Source organism: Parambassis ranga, chromosome 2 (assembly GCF_900634625.1).
Source record: "Parambassis ranga chromosome 2, fParRan2.1, whole genome shotgun sequence".
Taxonomy (NCBI): domain Eukaryota; kingdom Metazoa; phylum Chordata; class Actinopteri; family Ambassidae; genus Parambassis; species Parambassis ranga.
In genome coordinates this window covers 17836008-17856975 of record NC_041023.1, presented here as the reverse complement: position 1 = coordinate 17856975, position 20968 = coordinate 17836008, and the positions used below count along the sequence as shown (strand labels likewise).

General features: G+C 38.3%; 1 protein-coding gene across 3 annotated transcripts in view; it reads left to right on the top strand.

The window, feature by feature from the left end:
- phf14 (PHD finger protein 14) overlaps positions 1–20968 on the top strand; it is a 75985-nt gene that overhangs the window by 5014 nt on the left and 50003 nt on the right. For all 3 annotated transcript variants that reach the window (XM_028399193.1, XM_028399192.1, XM_028399194.1), the window contains exons 5-11: positions 7876–8035; positions 8796–8907; positions 9037–9174; positions 13126–13272; positions 13398–13668; positions 15499–15605; positions 18400–18495. In XM_028399193.1, coding sequence (XP_028254994.1) covers positions 7876–8035; positions 8796–8907; positions 9037–9174; positions 13126–13272; positions 13398–13668; positions 15499–15605; positions 18400–18495 — 1031 coding nt within the window. The remainder of the gene's footprint in view (positions 1–7875; positions 8036–8795; positions 8908–9036; positions 9175–13125; positions 13273–13397; positions 13669–15498; positions 15606–18399; positions 18496–20968) is intronic.

Sequence of the window (20968 nt, the reverse complement as noted above, 5' to 3'; positions counted from 1 at the left end):
GAGAGTGTTTAACCCCCTTCACTACTTTATAACAGTATAATATATATATTACACATATATATAACAGTTCGCCTTCTTTTTTTAATGATTCTGTCAGAAAATGTTCTTTGTATTAATTATTTTACCTGTTTTTCTTGACAGATGAAATATAACTTTCAAAAGCTGGCACATATTTGTTATTGTGTTATAAATGCTCAGAACAGTGTGTAATAACAAGAAAAGTAAAAAACGGATTTGAATTTTCATCAAATTTCTACTAAACTTAACTATAAATGTACAGCGACAAGACAACAAGAGATTACAAAATTAAACTATTTTGCATCAACTCTCCTATGCTTAACAAATCTCCCACCCCTGGCAAACACACAATGTGGTTGTTACCACAATGAATGTAATAGCGAATGAAAGAGCTGTTTCTCAGCTTTTTTCAATAGTGCAAACACAACCAGAGCTACGTTTGTCAATTTCTGTCGCCGGCAACAGCTCCGTGTAAAAAGTGTGTAGTGAGGGGGTTTGCAGCCTTAAAACATCTATAATAATTGTAAAAAATAAAAAAATAAAACCGACTTCTTAGAATGTAACTCCAGAAATAAAGTGAGTGATATTAAATAAGACCTTCATTAGTTTAGAAGAGAACTTCTTACTGTTAATATGGGCAATAAGGAGTATATATAGTACACACAGACTAATTGCACAAAAAACAAAGCGCTGATTTCCAGGTTTACTAAGTGCCTACTACCTTAATATTGGTATTATAATATTAAGCAGCAAAAGTTACTCTCAACACAACCAAATATCAAACTGAAAGCACTAACAACAGCAGACATGTTTCCAGGGGAGCCCCAAAAGTGATGGACTTACCTGTGACTTTTGATGTTACAGAAGTCTGCTACTCATCAGTTTTTTTTTGTCACATTAAAAGCTTGCATTTGCTAATTATTAGCCTGCCATTTAAAAAAGAAAATCCCAACAGAAAAATTTTCTGGGATACATTTTAATGTTGTTGAAGTTCAGTGTAATTTTCCTAATTTCTTTGTAAATGGAATGAGCCACTGGATTTTAGCCACTGTACCAAGCAGCAAAGGGCCGTCACTTTTTGTGAAATATCAAGAGTTTGGTGCTACTATTCCAGTTAGCAGATTACAGGCCATAATCATTCTAGCCAAAGAAAATCAAAATACAGTATGCAAATAAAACTGAGATAAATACATTTAAATGTATTTAATGATTACACCATGCCACCTAGTGTTAGTTAACTAAAATATGTGCAGTCAAATTTTATGGCATTAATCAATTAGAATCATTTAAAAAATTTCAACAATGACATAATTTGCGTTTCTTTTTGCATAAATTAGAGTCAGTCATTTAAATTGTATGATGAAATTATTATCATCACACTTGTGACATGTAGAAAACATGATTTGATAGCCTAAAATGTAAAGTAAAGGTGGGACCCCACCAGTTCTCTATAGGCCAATGCAAAGATATTGGAAGCTAAAGTTAAATTTATCTTGTTCATTTGGTTAGTTGATATTTTCTTCCTCTGAGACACATTTAATCTCCCTGAAAAGACGCAGATGGGAGACCAAGTGGTTTGCAGTGGAGACGAGAGCGAGAGAGCAACGACGGCGCTTGCGGCCAGTTCTTATCTTTACCTTGGCTTTTAGTTAATTAAGTTATATTCATAACTTTTCTTTTTTTTCTTCCTTTCTTTTATACTAAGTGTTAGTATTGTCATTTTAACTAAATATTCACATGTCCTTTAACTTCTTTTTTTTTAACTTCTGGAAAGCACTTTGTGTTTGTCACAAAAAGTGATCATAAACTATGATTGATCGATTGATTGATTACCATCCTCTCCAACGACATGAATGGTGTAAAATATTGAACTTAATTCTAGCAATAAGTTTGGTACTTCTATGTATTTGTGCTCACAATGGAGGGATGTACTGTACTCTTAGGGTTAATACAATTGCCAGATCGCAGCATAGCGCTTGGATGTATGTCTCAGGTCACTTTCCTCAGTTTAGACATGAACTGAATGGGTGATCTACCATCTAGCATACTGACCACATACCTCTGTTTTCTACATTTCTTTCCCAACAGTGAGTGATATTGTTTGAGGGAGTTTTTTAAGTGCTGCACTGTGATGTTGATCGTTCAGGCCTTTCCTGCATTTATACTGAGCATAGCCGAGCTGGAATCCTGCCACCTTGAGATCTAGCCGGTTGATTATGGAAAAACTGCTATGCTGAGGCAGGCTATTCTGACCTGAAAGTTGGCACTGGGAATGCGTCCTTTTCTCCAGTAAGCACAATTGTTGAGGATTTGTACGAAATTAATGTCATTTTGTAGTTTTTGCAGCATGCATTTCATTCTGTATAATCACAGCTGAAGTACTGGGGTAAAGAGATACATAGAGGATGCGTGCTGGTAGTGGTAAAATGAATAGGTTTGTTTGATTCACAAATTAGGGCTGACTCGTCAGTTCATTAATGGAGGAATATTTTTGTGAAAGTCTGGCCAGTGGGATTTGTAGGGGGCTGTACGATTGGATGCAGAATAAGCTCCCAATGGAAGCGTTTGGATAGACGCCCTCAACCAATCACCTTCTAGACTAGACATATTTTCTTGAATGAGGCAAAGAGTAAGTCGTTGTGTAACAAATGCTATTTATTAGTTATTTGAGAATGCCTGAGCCAGTCTGATTACAACTACCTGCCCCTTTTGTAGGACACATAACATGCAAGCTCATTCTAGGATCACAGACGGCTTCGTCTGAGGTGAAAGCTAGGTGAAATAAGCAAGGACTTCATGCCAGCAATGAGAGATGAGCTGTCAGTTTCTGGAGCTCATACTAGTCAGTCTTGCTCCACAACTTCAGCACATCCCTTTGTTCTTGTGTTCTGGTGTACTGTCCGGACACCATTACTCCCTCTCAGACGAGAAGAGAGACTGACATGAAAGGTGGTCGAACAAGACCTGGGTGAGAGATCAAAAGCTGGAATGAGCAAAGCGTCTACACAGAGCCATGCAGAAGAGTCCTTGTTCTTACCAGCCCGCTTTTTGATTATCTGACTCTCAACAGTCGTACAGGCAGACATCATTAGCATAGCACAGGTTCTTCACAGGTTGCATTTGTCTGTGAATGCCAAATGTTTCTTTTTGTCACACATTCGTGTGTTGATAAAGTTACCTTGTGCTGTGTTCAGCCTTACTTACACAAGCAGTAGACTTTAATATTTCAGGCAGCACTTGTACATGGGATGGACTTTCTTCTTCCTCTAGGTAGACATTTTATGAATGAGTTGTCTCTCTATGTATGTGTATTGCAAAACTGTGTTTCCACAGTGACCTTTTCATCTATTGTATCTTTACTGTGCTATAAAATGGAAGCTGACACATGTTTTTTTCAGGGTTTTTGCCTATTTAAAAGAAAATAAGCAAACATGTAGCAAGGCACTTCTAATAAACAGTTAAGGTGAAAAAAGTGGGTTTGATCTTAAAACTCTATTTAAGGTTGGAGAAAATACACTAAGGCAAACTAGTCAGGAGTTATCAATAATGAATTATCTGCTTTGTCTAGAGACCTGTGATAACCTCCTGTTATGCTAATAACTTGGGCAAATGTGTTTCCTACTGCTTCACGACTGCTTGTGCCTATTCGCACAGTGTAAGTTTGGAAAAAAATCATGTCACGATCATTTTCTTTATAGTAGTCAATATTGAAATATCAATAAAAATCTGAATTGATTCCAGGGGTTACTGCATTGACTTTTTCATTGTGTCATTTGCAGTCATTTATTGTCACTTCTCTGTCCCATCTTCTCCCCTCGTGTGTGTTTGCCTCCCTATTGTATATTAGCCACATACAGCCTTAGGCACTATGTCTAGAAATCGGCTCTGCTATCAAGTTTTTCAAAGTCTTCTTTTCAGCAGCCCGTTTTGTCTTTTAAACCTTTGGTTATGTCTGTTGGATTGTCTCTTTTGCTTTAGTTTTTAACATATGCTGTCATCATTTTTTTCTTTTATCTCTTCTTTGCTTCTGACAAAATTGTGCGCATGGCTGCAGCAGGCCAAACATTAGCACAAATGCTGCTGCTGGCTGAACTATATTTTATGGTTCTATCAAGGAAAAGTTATTTCTTTATCTTTTTATCACCTAGGGAGTTTAGATACAATTCTAACTACAGTATAGCCATGTCCCTGATGACTACATGGCAAGTTTGTTATCCAGATATACTGTCACTATATTTTACATATATTCATGATACCAGCCTTTTTTCTACCAAAACATTGGTGTTGATTCCAAAACTCTGATGTTATTTGGGCTATAATGTTTTCTTTGTTGAGCTTTTCACTGTTGTTTTCATTGTACACTGTATCAACATTAGGGTGACACTGCGCATCATACCAGGGGTCTTCCTGTCAACTGGACACGATCCTCTCTAGTGATTAGAATAGGGTCTGTACCCTATGCTCAATTTTGGCTAGCAGCAGTCTGTTCTTTAGAAATCAATGACTGCCAAATATAACGATTAACCAAATATTTAACAGGGTTGTGTAATAAAGAGCAGTAGTTGCTTTAAAAAACATATTGGCATTGTCTTGAAATTACCTTTGATTGACATATACTGTGACATTGACTGCTAGTATCTGACAGCAGAGCCGCTTTTTGCAGAGATTGTCCAGAGATGTCAACACTGCAAATTAATTACACATATTAATACAGTAATGCCACTTCAAGAAAGACTTGATATGAAGAAATTGAAAATATTCACTGTTGACAAAAATGTGGATATTTGATATTGCAATAAAAAAATTATCATTAAAATAGATGGAAATATGGCATAAGTCTTTATATTTATTGCATAAAAATGCTAAAAAAATGGCTACAGAGCTATGTACCATAGCTTAAACATGTTTATTTGTTGATAATAATGTAAATTTATTTTAAATTAGTAACAGCCTATCACACAGGAAAGCAGCAACTGATAAGGTTTTGAAGCACTACGATTTTTTGTATTTTATTTTTTAAAGCACTTGGAACAATCAGTCAACAGAATTGTTGCTGATAACCTACATAGACATTCACAAGGTCACTACTGACTAAAATCTCATTATTTGCATCCCAGTCTTACTACTTAAATCTTGCTGCTTGTAGGCCCGTATGGAAACATTTGCGTTAAATGCGAGTCTCCGCTCTGCTTTCATATTTGTGTGATTGGTGTGCACTGTGCATAGCTACAAGTTGATGATTTGTAGGCAATTATGAGGTATCAATATGCTGTTTGAGTAACAGTTGGTGGGTTTGTGTGAGGTTTTCAACTCCCTTACATCATTTTATATTCTCACTTTTTTATTCTTTTTTCGAAGGGAAGCAAACATTTTTTTTTATTATTCAATCTCAATACAGTTAAAAGTACTTCTCTTGGTTCAGTCAACTCTACCTTCTTTTTTTTCCTGCCAAGCTCGTCATTTCTGACAAGGATAATCTTTTCCTTCAGGGATTATGAAGCTATCCTGTAGTCATCACTTTTTTGTCAGCTTAGCTCATATTAGCCAGCAACCCGTGGCTTAACGGTCTGAGCTTTGTATCTCAGTTCAAAAGGAACACCGAAGATTTGTGCCACGGTTTAGCCGTAAGTCGGTTAAACCAGCAAGGTGGTCATTCACAACCCCCCAGTTCCTCAGTTCAAAGCCCAATCAGTGAAGATGAAGCGGCCCAACTGTTGCCAGAGGTTTTTCAGTAATACCTTTCTTTAAGAAAATAAATGTTGAGTGGTGCTAGCAGGAGTTAGCCTCCTGCCCTTCCCACATACAGTAGGTGGAAGAAATTGAGGGGTGGTTGCGTTCAAGTCTTAGATTCTAAATACATCTTCCATTTTGAAGGTCAGGACAGGCGTCAGCTGTCACTTAATTGCCCCTAAAAAACCTGAAACCTATAAAAAAGTAAAGATTCAGCACCCACAGGCTGCGAAGAGCAGGGTTCAAAATTAAGGATTCACCATAACACACCAGCAAATGGTCTCTCAATCAAAAAAAAGGACATGCAGCCACCAAACAAAAGTGTAGAGCTGAATAAACAAACTCTGTCTACTGCAGTGTTTGCTTTTGATGGGCTGCTCGACTCCCCAGCGTGGCGCGGCATCCTGTGACAGGCCTGCAGAACATTGAGCTTTTTGATTTGCGAGTCTTTCCCATTGCTAAAAAAAAAAAAAAAAGCCTGAAGGCTGCTTGACTGAATTAGAAGTTGGGAGTGTTATCTCCCCCCAACGAAAGGCAGAGTGCTGATTGCTGCCCTCATTGGTAGTGAAGAGCACGTTTGCCTAGTGTAATAGCTGCCATAGAAACCGCATCAGCCAAGTAATTGTTTAGGCAACCTCAGAAAATTAAGAAGGACAACATTAAAATGCATTTCCTGGAATTCTTCTTGCTTATCTGGGCTGCATATATATATATATATATATATATATATAAATATATATATATATATATATATATATATATATATATATATATATATATATATATATATATATATATTTATATATATATATATATATATTTATATATATATATATATTTATATATATATATATATATATATATATATATATATATTTATATATATATATATATATATATATATATATATATATATATATATAAATAAATGTACAATTTGTGGTGCTGCAGTGCCAAAACAGATTGACAGCTTGGAGGGAGTACTTGGCTATGTTTTCTACTTTCTTTTCTGTTTTTGTTCATGGTTCAGATTTTACTCTTTGTTACAAATCAGTGACTGCAGGTAAATGTGTGCTGGTCTCCTTCCATTGCTTTTATTAGTACCGTAAATATTATCTGCTACTATCTGTACTTTAAAGAAATACACATTAGAAGTAAAAAAAAATTTGTTCATGCAAATGAATCAGGTAGTTCTGGCTTCATACTATTGTATTATAGAAATTCCTTTGCCTTCAAGATCTGCGGCTAACCCACAGGTTGTGCTCTAGCTAACTTAAAAAGGTAATTATACCTCAGACTCATTCTTCTTTATTATAATCTGGGTAATTTCTTACAATGTATTGTATTTGCAGCCTTTTAATTGGAAATAGAGTGTGTATTTATAACTACAGCATAAAAATCCTCTTTAAAATGAAACCTGGCTAATGTCAAACAGTCAGACAGAATGTTTTTTTAGTGTGGGAAGCTCCAACAGTCCCTGTGCTAGTCTGCCCCTAACTCCCAAGGTAGTCCAACTACAGGTAAAGGAGGTGGAGAGCAGGTGAAACTAAGGTGCCAGAAGTAGGAAGTGTGTAGTTTGAGTTGGCACCCGTCTACCACTCTTCTAAGTGGCTACACCCTTAATCATCATCAATGACATTAAGGCCATAATTCAAATAAAAACGTAACAAATATTCACACCTCTTACAGTTGTCATAAATAAGTTCACTATCAATAGAGACCAAAAGGCTTTAAACCCGTTTATTTCTGCTGTAAAGCTGGACATTTCACATGGAGGTCTAATGGGAGCTTTTGACACTTAGTGCTGGCTTCATTTCACAGCCTGTAGTTTGACGTTTACAGGAACCCTGCAACTGTGCACTCAAAACATGTTGTTTCATGTTTGTGTTTTTGGAACTCAAAACTGACACACACACACACACACACACACACACACACACCTGAGTACACTATCCTCATGGGAGCAGCTTTGATAGCATGCCACTTAGTCTTCTGAGGGTAGTGACATTCCTTGATGTTCGTGTTATTGCCCTTTTATGAAGGCAGTGACACGGAAAACAGGATGACTGATGTTATCTTTAATGAACACTGTAATTCATATCTCCCCGCCGGTCTGCGTTTTTTCAGGGTGTTACGGCGTGGATGGCGAGAGCGACTCCATTATGAGCTCAGCCTCGGAGAATTCGACAGAGCCTTGGTTCTGCGACGCCTGCAAGAACGGCGTGACTCCCAGCTGCGAGCTTTGCCCCAACCAGGATGGCATCTTCAAAGAGACAGACGCCGGGAGGTGGGATACACTAGCGCAGTTGACCCCGGCGGTCAGTCATCATTTAAGAGAGGCAGCGAGTGGAACGTGTTCAGAAACAAATAATGCCTAATGACCTGAGCTGGTCAAAAAAATGCTGCTCTAAATTGCACGTATATTCAGTGCCGGGCTAGAGAAGAGGGAAGTTGGATTAAGGAGAAGAGAGAGAGAGAGAGAGAAGTGGTGGAGGAAAGGGGGTTGGAGGGAAGAGAAGAGATAGAGGAAGAAAAGGAGTGAGAGAAAAGAGTGTGTTATGTGAAGCGTGGAGACTTCAGCCACGTTATCGCTGATAGTGCTCCTCAGCCAGCCTGCACCCGAATTTACTACTTCACTAGAGCATGAAAAACACAGCAAATTAAACTGTGAAGCGGTTGCTTGCTAGAGATGGATATCTTTATATTGGACTTCGGATTCTCTTTCCCTAAAGTCCGCATTTGAAATTGTCTCACACCAAACTGTAGGCAGAGTGTGGGGCTACATAAATCTATGAGTCCCATTTTTATAGTATCTGCAGCCAATTTCAAGATATTAAGTTTCTCATTGTCTGCAGTAACTCTGCACTAAATGCAAAAAATAAACTACAGCCATAGATTTTAATCAGTTTTTATGCCATTAGAATCGATACGTTTTTTTTTAAATGCCACCTTTTCTTCATGTAACATTTTCAGCTCAGGATTTTTTATACTAATGTCTTGTTGTACTGCAGTTTCTCTTTAACAGACCTATTTCATTGGATTTTCAGATGGGTGCACGTGGTGTGTGCACTTTACGTTCCTGGAGTAGCGTTTGGAGACATCGATAAACTGCGACCGGTGACGCTCACAGAGATGAATTATTCAAAATATGGGGCCAAGGTAAGTTCTTTCATCTTGATGCAAAGATGGGACGGATTATGATTTACTGACGTCCTGCTAGGGTTTAGATTTTAGAATGCGGTTGGAGCTGGTGGCGACTTGAACCTTTGACGCTGTTTGACTCCGTAGGAGTGCAGTTTCTGCGAGGACGCTCGATTCGCAAGGACCGGCGTGTGTATCAGCTGTGACGCAGGAATGTGTCGATCCTACTTTCACGTCACCTGTGCACAGAGGGAGGGGCTCCTGTCTGAGGCTGCAGCAGAGGAGGTAAGGGGGGTTTAAGGGCACATTATTAGACAGTGGTTTGATGCTGCTAACCCTCTGGGCTACGAGCACTTACTGTTTTCACTGTAACATTTAGGTCAGTTTGAATTCAGTTTTCATTGCAGCATAGGGCACAATTGGCAGCACAATACACTACCATTCAAAAGGCTGATATAATATACAAAGAATATGAATATATACAAAGGTATACAGACGCACTTTTTCAGCAACCATCACTCCTATGTTCTAATGGTACATTGTGTTAGCTAATCGTGGTAAAAAGGCTAATTGATGATTAGAAAACTCCTGTGACATTATGTTAGCACAGCTGAACTGTTCTGCTGATCAGAGAAGCTATAGAACTGGCCTGGTGACTAGGGTTGGGCGGTATTAAGGTATACCGGCGGGGCACACAGGCAGTGACGGTATCATTTTTAATACCGTCAATAAAAAAAATGCAATGTACTTATATAGAAGATAAGGATCAAATATTAAACATATTTTATTTGATGTCTTGTGTGGTTGAATCTTCAGTTTCACTTCAGTAGTATAATATATTTTACTTTTGGAGACCTTTGGGTGCACGGCACGGTATTCACGTACACCGGGGTAAAATGTGGAGGCTGTTTGACGGTGTCAAAATTTGGATACCACCCAACCCTACTTGTGACCCCAAACTTTGGAACGGTAGTGTAACTACACACAGTGCACAGTAATAAAGACAAAAATTACATTAAATTGAAAAGTGTCATGAAAAATGTGAGCTCCACATGCTTAGATATTTTTTTAGAAACTATTTGCATTTTGACACTGACACCCGTTTTTGTACTTTACTGTGCACACTAACTATTATTATAATTATGGCTCCCTAGTTCCGCCAGGAAAGTTTTCCCCTTTTTTAGAATCTTGTGAAAATGGTTTATGTAGTGACACTCCTGTGCAAATTCTTCTGTACCACTTTTGCCAAAAAAAAGACAGAATAAAAAAAATAGTTTACTGAAAAAACACAAAAAATACAGTACATTACACTCGGTTTAGCTCGGTCAAAAACTGTGTTGCTTTCTACATCTCTAGTTGCAATCTGACTGTAACGTACAAACTTTGTAAGTTCTTTTAAAATATTTTCATTACTAAATTATGCATTCTAGCAATACCATCTTTATGAATTCTTGATAAATTATTTCCACCATGTTAACTAAATTATTATTACAAATGAATTAACCCATAACTGGCTCTTACTTATATTTTTGAATAATGTATTATTAAAAATGGGATAAAGTCATAAAATGTCACAATACTAACCTTAGATATGGTCTTGTTCTCTTCACAAAACTGCATCTTACATGTGGTGCATTCAAGTACCTTTTTTTTTTTTTTTTTTTTTTAAATAGTGAGATTTAAATGACACAACCCCCACTCAAGATACCACACATTCTGGGTTGTCAGGCTTTGCAGCAACATTATGAAACATTTTGTGATTGGATTTACTGTTTAAGGACTGTCAGAAAGATATTTTTGTATCATGACTCAGATAAATGTTCACAGATGTATAAATTACTCTGATAACTAAATTCACTGAATAAGAATGAGTTTCTGAATAAATGGGATTTCTTTTTTTTATTTCTTCTATAAAAAGCTTTAATTACCTGCTTTGAAAGTGTTAAAATGACATGTGCGTCTCCTCCCTCAATGTACAAAATCCAGAAACCGTGAATATGCAAATATTTTCAATTTCAAAAGTTACTGCAGGATACAAGATACCAAGTTTTCACATCACTCTTGCAGGGTTTCACCCAGAAAAGTCAAGCCTATGCTTGGGTCCTTTTCACTCACCACACAATTTTTTTTTGACTGCTGTGCCACAGGGGGATTCCTAGTGACCACCACCCCTATCCACTGCAGGCATGTACTGTCTGTTGTGCTTGAGCTGGCTAGTGCAGCATGTGGAAAGGGTCCAAAATAGGCTAATAGGCTGATTTTGAATTTGGATACAACTCACATGATTACTAACAAACCTAATAAACATTATAACAATACCAGATTTTTTAATTGCAGATAGCAATTAAAAAGATATATTAACAGTAGTATAATGCCATCAGATGCTAGCTTTACAACTTCAGATTATCAGGATCTGTTGATCTTCTGATGTCTAAACCTTTGAACCTCTCCAAGTGTATTTAAAGTAAAGGCTTCATTGCCTTCTATTACATGACCATCAGAATAAACCGCAGGGGGAGGGCCTCATGAGTAATGTTGCAAGAAATGGATCAAAGAAGGCAATGAAATGCTTGTTAAAACAACCAAGCATTTCTGCCTTATCAGTGATTTTGTGTAACAATGAATCAAGGAAGCTCTATGATGTTTTATCTCTAGCTATGGACTTATTAGTCCTCCAAAATTTCAGGCGATCCTTTTGTTTGAAGTGTTTTTTTATGTAGGAAGTGATCGGCTTGTGCGTTTTTGATCATACTGTATTGCACAGAGGTTTCAAATGCTCACACTACCTATATGTACAAGGTAGTATAAGTTGTATAATTCCTTAGTAATAACACGTTGTTAACATGATTTCCAGGCATTTCCAGCAGCATTAGTTTTTATCCTGTAAGCTAGGCAGCATGATACAAACAGACACTACTGTGCCCTCTATGTCGTATTTTGTACTTTATATTAAGTATCAATTTTTTTCAAATTTATTTATTTTTTAAGAACTGATAATAGTTAAACTGGTGTGCCAGTGGTCACATTTATATTTATAGTGTTCATTTTCATTTTGTTGGCTGCTATATTTCAGTACAAAACTCTATATCAGCTCACAGTTTCGCAAGACAACAATTCAGCAAAATATTTGGAAGATCTACAGAATGAACACAACACAACTCTGTGTTATCTGATTACAATTTTTAAAGCTACAAGAAGCATTTTCTATGGATTCAATGGTTCAGTCTTAATTCTTTCAGTTATTTCTGAGTGATAAGACAAATTCATTTTTTACTGGAGCCCTGCCTGGGTCTTCCCCCACCTCAACTCCATACATTACAGGCCAGTAGAATTAGTTTACTCATACAAATACCTGCACTTTATATTGGAGGACGACGTATCTTTTAAATACTCAAATTCAAATTAAAGTTGAATTTGGGCTTACTTTAGTTCTAATCTTTAGATTCTGTCATTCAAGGAATGGATTACAAAAACAGCTGAAGCCGAAGGTTTTTATTTTACACTATGAACTCAACACTGGCCTCAGTCAAGGCAACTAACTCGAATAAGAAAACAGCTGTTAGTGTTATTATTCTATAGGCATGTACCGTAGTTGATCTCAACTGTAACCGCGCTTCACCTTAAATCGCCTAATGGTTTTCTGTGTTACCAGCTCTGCCTACACTGAATCAGGCTGCGTGACGTTCCAATATCAATACCGCTGACCGTCTTCTCTGTGCAAATATCTGCTGATTCGGGTTTTCCTTCAATAGTCTATAGGTGTCAGACATTGCGCATGGAGAGGAGGAGCGGACGAATCAGCTGTCAGTGTGTGTGCAGGCATGTATGCTTGTGTGTGTGCGTGAATAAAGAGGGAGAGAGAGAGTCGAGCGGAGTTGAATGAACAGTAGGATAGCTATATTTTAAAATCACATGAAATCAATTTGTGGCAGCGGGTGTTGATTGTGTAACGGCCCACCACGATTTGGTCTATGTATGGGAAACCCTGATGTGCTAATGCTAATAAGTTTCATCATTCATTCATTAAAGTATGGTGGAGCTATTTATCAATCTACCATATAGGTTTCAGCTTGTATTAATAAAAGTGCCTGCCCACTGCAGTAGTTAACACTTAAATAACTCTAGTACAAACCTCTAAATGAAGTTCAATTTCCTGCTGTGACGGAAGGTCAGCATTGTAAGCGCTGGTTGAAATAATGTTTCTTCCTATACTAATTACTGTCTTTATCCCCTTAGGATATTGCAGATCCTTTTTTCGCATACTGCAAGCAGCACGCAGACCGCTTCGACAGGAAGTGGAAAAGGAAGAATTACCTTGCCTTACAGTCTTATTGTAAGGTCTCTCTGCAGGAGAGAGAAAAACAGCTTACTCCTGAGGCGCAGGTAAGTTCAACTCATCGCACATCTGTCTGCGTTTGCCCCGTATGACTTCACACACACACACACACACACACACACACACACACACACACGAGATAAGCTACAAATTCATGTGTCAAAACACGTAGGCTCGAATCACCACCCGCCTGCAGCAGTACAGGGCGAAAGCGGAACTGTCCAGAAACACGCGGCCACAGGCGTGGGTGCCGCGGGAGAAGCTGCCGCGACCTCTGACCTCCAGTGCCTCAGCCATCAGAAAACTCATGAGGAAGGCAGAACTGATGGGCATCAGCACCGACATCTTTCCCGTTGACACATCCGACACCAACGCAAGCATGGACGGACGCAGGAAACACAAGCAGCCTGCTCTTACAGCAGACTTCGTCAACTACTACCTGGGTGAGGAAAATCATAGTCATCTTAGAGTCATCTGTGTTTTGTGTTGTGTTGCACTGAGTCACTGTGGGAAGAAAAATAAACTTAGAAACTACAGACAGAAATTCAGCTGAGAACCTGACAATTATTGTCATTGGCGAGAAGTTGTTTTTTTTCCCCCCACACTGTAAAGTGATGTTTTAGATGTCTGTAGATAAAGAAAGGATTAAGAACTGAAGCCTTTAAAGCCTTCCACTGGTACTGGTACTTTAGGGTCAATTTTGAAGATTCATGATATTAATCTGGCATTTAGAATAAAAAATGGTTCCAATAGTTTCCAAGTAAAATAATCCAGGTTTTAAATGTCATCACAGCTTAATCAAAATACAGTATAATAACTGGTGTCAGACTGTAGGACCAGTTTCACTGTGACATCATAATGATGTTAGTGGATACCAAGAGACATACGACCTACTCTGCTGCTGCAAGTTTGCTTATCGGGCAGCTGATTAGCACAGGTGCATTTTTTTAAGATAAGTAAAAGTATTATGCTGTGTGACTATTATTGAGAAACGGCAGGGTTTTAGTTACTACTGTTGGCAAAGTCTTCTTTTGGTTAACCCTTTCACTACTAAAATTATAACAGCTTGCCTTCTTTTTTTTTAATGATTCTGTCAGAAAATGTTCTTTGTATTATTTTACCTGTTTTTCTTGACAGATAAAATATAACTTTAAAAATCTGGCACATATGTTATAAATGCTCAGAACAGTGTGTATTACCATGAAAAGTAAAAAAAAAAATTTTTCATCAAATTTCTCTTTATAAACAACTATAAATGTACAGCAACAAGACTAGACAAGACAACAAGAGATTACAAAAAATGTAACTATTTTACATCAACTCTCCTCCCACCCCTGGAACACAAGCAATTTGGTCATTACTGTAATGAATGTATTTTTTAATAACCTATTAAATAACCTATTTAATACCTATATACTAATGTAAAATTAGTATATTATATATAGTATTAAATAGGTTTTATACATAATTGAGAGTTTATGTTGTGACTGCCACTAAGTTTGGTTATATTATACTTGCCTGTGATTGGCTTATGTTGGCTGATATATCATATAATCCCTGTAGGATTAAGTAGCTGATTTGTTTCGTTTGTTTGTTCGATTCGCTGCGAAGGTCAGAAGATTAGTTTTGTCCAACCAATGACACAATTTTTACAAGTAATATTAAGGATTATGAACTGATTTTGACCCTCAAAAACTACAAAATGTCTATGTAGTGATTTAAATAGGAAACCCGTTTGTCGCATGCGATGTAGTGGCTTCCCTTTGACTGTTTTAGATTGGCCTATAATTAAAAATGAAGCCACAACAAGGAAGACGCTTTTGTTCTCCTTCCAGAGCTGCCTAAAGAAGAGCTTTCACTGAGCTACATTTGCTCACAGCATCGCAAATGGTTGCCTTCTGCTTCTTGCACTTACTGATTGATAAGCACCTAAAGCATCAGTGAATGTTTTTCTACTAATAAGCTTACATTTTTATTTGTTAGATCCAAAGTCCAGGGGTTATACTGGGAAACATAATGATAAGTTTGTGAGGAAGCTAAACAGCATGCAAACATGTATTTCTGTTCTGCTCAGTGGTTATTTTGTAAATGCAAAGGCAGTTTCCCCTCAAATAAATGGCACCATGTCAATAACCTTGAGAGCATACTCCATTAGCCTGCAGCACATCGCCTATCTGCCATCAGTACACTCTCTCATGTGCTTTTTTTTTTTTTTTTTTTAAATGTATATAGATTGTGATCGTGCTATTGATTTTTGTCCCATTGATATTCAGAGCGGAACATGCGAATGATCCAGATCCAGGACAACATCTCTGAGCAGAAGAACTTAAAAGACAAGATGGAGAGCGAGCAAGAAAAACTGCATGTTGAGTACAACAAGGTGAGCCACACAGTCCAAACACACAGATCATCATTATTTCAGAGGGCAGGCTGATTGTAGTGAAAGTCAAGTGCTCAAACAGAACAAAGCAGGTGATCAATCTAATATTTTTTTGTGCTAATATAATTGTTAGGATTAGTTGCGCCAGCGTTAATCACTACGTTTTTAGCGCAACGTTGCCTCTTGAATTCCTCTTAACTTAAATGGTGCGGCTGCAGGGCATTGAGAGTGAGACACGCATTTCAACAAGTTCTCACGTGGAGAAATGATTAGCTTCACCGCACAGAAATACCTATAAACATCCCGTAAATGAGTAAAAGGCAGACTATTGTGCGTTCATATACCTGTTTTGAATTAGCGACCTATCGGCCAATCAGAAAATAGAATTCCTTGTTGCCAGGTGAGGTCTGAGGCTCAGCTGCAAGCACACGTTCCATGAACGTGCGCGTCACCTATGCTTCAAATGCAAAGGGTGGACAAGCTGGAGGTGGAAGAGAACCATCAAGAGAGGGACAGAACAGCTGCCATTATATTTGTAATGAGACGTCAGGACACAAGGCTAACGAATTATATATTTAATATATAAGTCTCACCTGAGTATAAGTTGCATACCCAGCCAAAAAGGGTGACAAAAAGTGTGACTTATAGTCCAGAAAATACAGTAATCATCATAATGAAAAATGAGTATCTCTCTCCCCGTGACCCTGCACTGCAGGATGAAGCGGGTTCAGATATTGGATGGATGGATGGAGTATCTCTCTCCCCCACTAGCACAGGCTAGTGATAATCCTATTGTGGTGAGCATGGACCACAATAGCCACATAGACGTGAGAGGAAGTGGCATTTCTCTTTGTGGGTTAATCTAATCCATGTCCTTCTCTTCCCAATCTCTGTCCAATGTCTGCTTTTAAATATTACCTTGAGCTACAAGTAGGGGTGGGCGATATGGCAAAAATTTTATATCACGATTCTTTAATGATAAAATCACGATCTCGATTTTATCACGATTTGTTTTTACATTGACACTAATTTGCATGTTTCTGTGTAAATGACTTCAGGTAGCCTACTGTCACCTCTATCTATCAGTAGATTTTAAAGGCAAACGACAACTCGTGCACTCAGTATTAGTTTTCAATACACATGAAAATAACAATTACAGAACAGGTTTTATTTCAAATAGGTTAAAAGAAGACTAATGTAGTTCTGTAAAGTATTATTCAACAGTCATTTAAACAGACTGAAGTGTGCCTCCTAAGGTTAAACAATAAATACAGTATTGAGACTTAAGTAACTCCTAAAGTTCAATGTGATTTAGAACACATGATCAAACTTTAATGGGAATCATATCTAAGGACAAACGGAGCTGCTGCTGTCAGCTCTGTCCACCGTTTACTAGAGTCCTCATATGGAGCCTCTTCATCAAATGCCTGTGTTATTGTTTCGGTGACGTCATTAGCTGTTGCCTCTGTCTGCATCTGATGTACACACACACACACACACACACAGAAACACACACACACAGGTTTAGAAGAGCTGCTGAGGACAGAAACAGCAGCGAACCTGAATATAACGAGCTGCTAATGTTCAGAGAGGTGGGCTACGTGCTCGTAGCATTTAATACATTCATACACGTGGCCCTTCCACTGCGACACATGTCGCGCGCACACACCCACACGGGCTTAGAAGAAACAGAACCAGTACCGAACATAAAGGTGGAGTTCGTTTTAGGGACCAGTTGCTCCGTTCTCTTTTCGTTTTCAGCCGTAGCTTCCGAACAGGGAGGCTGTCATTGGTTGGTCGTGTTCACATTAAGCGCACTGAGAGTTGGCCGAGGGAAAAAACTCATGCGTCTGCGCGAACATAGAACTACAATTAATAGAACGTGCTCTATGGACGATAAAACGATCTGTCCGTTCTGGTAGATCGCTGATACGTTCAAATCCTTCACGATCATTTATCGTCAAATCACACAGCCCTAGCTACAAGGCTTCACGACACACAACCTCTGTAACATTACCTACATTATGAAGGGTGGATTGTGTTTTATGGCATCGTTCAAAATAATCCCTTATGTGCAATCTGAATTTCAGCTGAGATTTGGGGATATTGAGTGACAATATGTTCATTGCCATATTAAGATATAATGTTAACCGTTTCACCACATTAGATGAATTTGCTATGCTTTACGGTTGAATTGGCTTCAGGAATCCTGCGCGTGCCTTCCTCTCTTCCAACATGCGACCTCTGCGAAGAGGCTGCCGCTCCATCTGTCAACATGAGGAACGGAATACAACGGCAGAGTAAAAGTCACAAGAGTTAATGTTGCGTTCAGTCTGCTGCCGCGCATGTTAAGCATTATTAATGGAGTGTGTGTTGCTAATTGTGCTGCCCGAGTTGCTCCTACATGTCTTTGGCCTTGGAGGAAATGCTGGCGGAGGAGTCATTACAGGTCTTACTGTGACTGATATGTAGTCGTAGAGACCAGTGCAAGGTTTCAGCCATGACACAAAGCTCATCACAACACTGACTACCAAAATGATTGAAGGGGTTAACCTTCTACATTAGCACTGCAACTTTCTATCACTTATAAAGCTATGTTTTATAGTCAGTTTCAGTCCACCTGTGATGTGACGCCTGTGCTGCAATTTGGCACCTGCCTTTCTCTCAAAGCGGCATCATTTTCTTTTTTTGGTATTATAAGTGTAAATGGAGTACACCGGAAGGGACTAGACTTAGACCTGGTGTGCTAACAGGTGGTGTCCTTGTGTCATGTTGTCTTTTCTCACTCCTGTAGCTCTGCGAGTGCCTGGAGGAGTTGCTGAATATGAACGGAGAGCTTCGGAGTGAAGGCCAGGCCATGTGGACTCTGCTGGGGAGCATCCTCGGTCAGGTACCATCACTGCTTCATCGAAATAATCTCTTCCATCCCTCCCTCCACACAGAAGCTCCTTTCACACATAAATGACACTGCAAATGTTCAACAAAGAATGGTTATGGTGGGAAAAAAAGGTGCATCAATCCCACATTGTAAGGCAGCGTGAAAACCCTGCTGTTTATAAAATCCTTTCATTTTCCACTAACTGATTGACCTGTCATTTGCCATGAAGTCAGAGCTGACTGTGGAGGTACAAGCTGTCTCCTGCTTCTTGTTTCTATGGCAATCACCTGCCAACATGTTCCATTGTGGCTGATTGGTTATTTAATGAAGGTGGATTGCAATGTACAACACATTAGATTCTATTGTTGTTGTGGATCAAATAATAAACCTGAATATACACAGTAGAAACATGCTGGCATGTACTGTATGTGTGTATGGTGATACAACCACAGGAAGCGCTACTTCCTTAAACCTGAAACACAAAAAAGAGAAAGAGAGAGATGGGTTAAATATGGTTTAGAGCTACTTTTTTGGATTTGGACCTTTGGAATTTTCTTTCTGGAAATTGTCCTTTCTCAGAAATGTTATTTTTTTATTCATTCCTTAATTTTTAGACCTTTTCTTAGAATTTGTTTATTAGCATAATTATTTTTCAAAAATTTAGACTTTTTTAGTTTTTAGTTTAGTTTTAGTATTTAGTTTTTTCTTAGAATTCTGATTTTGTTTTCTCAATTTTTATTTTTTCTCATAACCTGGCCTATATTGAGGGGGAAAAATTAAATAACCTCAGAATTCTGACCTTAATGTTAGAACTTTTTCACACATTTTTACAGTGGTTCTTTTCAGTCAGTATTTTAATTGTATTTAATAGAACAGTACAGTAATAATTATTATATTCCAAAATGGACAAAGGTACACTAGTCCCTTGTTTATTGCGGAAAATACGTTCTAAAAATAACCCGCAATAGGCGAAATTCGCAAACTAGTCAGTTTTATTTTTTGCAATTAATATAGATGATATAATGCTGTAAAACCCCTCACTACACACTTAAAGGTAGGGTAGGAGATTTCATTCTGATGCACTTTTTGTTAAATTAGTGTAACTTCTCTTTACAATCTGATAGCAACCAATTAGTTCGGCAGTTTCACATTAAAAAGAAGAATATTAATCATCTGTGGAAGCTATAAAACGCTAAAAACATCAGCCAATCCTACGAGGTGCCCCTGTGTGGAGTATTGGCTGGTTGTCACTTTCTTCCTGCTCTGCGCACACCAGAGAGGTACGAGCATGATGGCCAAAGTCACAGACCGCAGCTCGTCTTCAGGTAATTCGCGTCCATGTGATTGGGAGGCGTAGCTTCGGGGTGAGTTCGGGGTGAATTTTCAAAATCTCCTAGCCTACCTTTAAGACACTTTTCTCAGACAGGCAGGAACATTCTCACACTTTTCTCTCTTGTTTAAACACTCTCAAAGTTTAAACCTTCGTAGAAAAATAAGTCCAGTATTATAGAATTAAACCTAAGATCAACCAAGATTCAGTACGCATTCTGCACTGTACAGGAGAGTCGGCAAGGAAGAGATTGATTGACAATTGTCTATAGCCAATCAGGAGGCAGAACACAATGCACTAAAAAAAAAAAAAAAACATGAAAAATTGCACAAAAAAAATCTGCGAGGTCACGAAAGGTGAACCTCATTATAGTGAGGGACCAGTGTATATTAATCACTTCATCACTTCACTTGTATTGTACACATATTACCAATCTACTTTTACATAAGAATGCTGACATAAATGAGTAAAACACCCACTGCGGTAGCTGCTACAGTGCAAGCACTCAGTTTTATGTATCCAGTATAAGTGGCAGATAAATCCACCAAACACTCTCCTGTAGGTGTGGTCGTTGAGAGATAAATGGTCAGATGATATTGTGGCGAGGTAGCAGAATGGACAGGAACTTGGAGGACTGTCAGTGAATCTGCAATGACCACCATAAATCACCTAATTATGAACGTGCACGGCTTAAATAGCAACATCAGTCACAGCACCGCATGCTTTGTGTGTCATCTATCTAGCACATTTTCATCTCCTATTTGTCATCCTGCCTGTGCATTTGCAAAAAAAAAATTATTGATGTCCCCAACTGGGACTCTCATCATTCTTCCAGTATATACAGACTGTGCTTTTGTTCCTGTTGCAGTGAAAGTTTTAACACTCCTGGCAACTTTACAAGAAAACACTCAAGAAGATATTTTCACACCTGCTGCTGTAAAACACTGTGTTGGCTACTAGCTACCAGGCTGTAGATATTAGGGATAAGTGTTACAGTGTAATCCTCCCTGAACTAAAAGCATTGTGAGGACAAGGTGCCAGTCTCTGTTGCCTTGGATACAGTCCAAACATGAGGAATGCAGCACTCACAGGCAAAGAAGGTCTGTCTCTGTAATTGTTTTATACAAGAGTCATATTGGTACTAAAGTCTTTTTG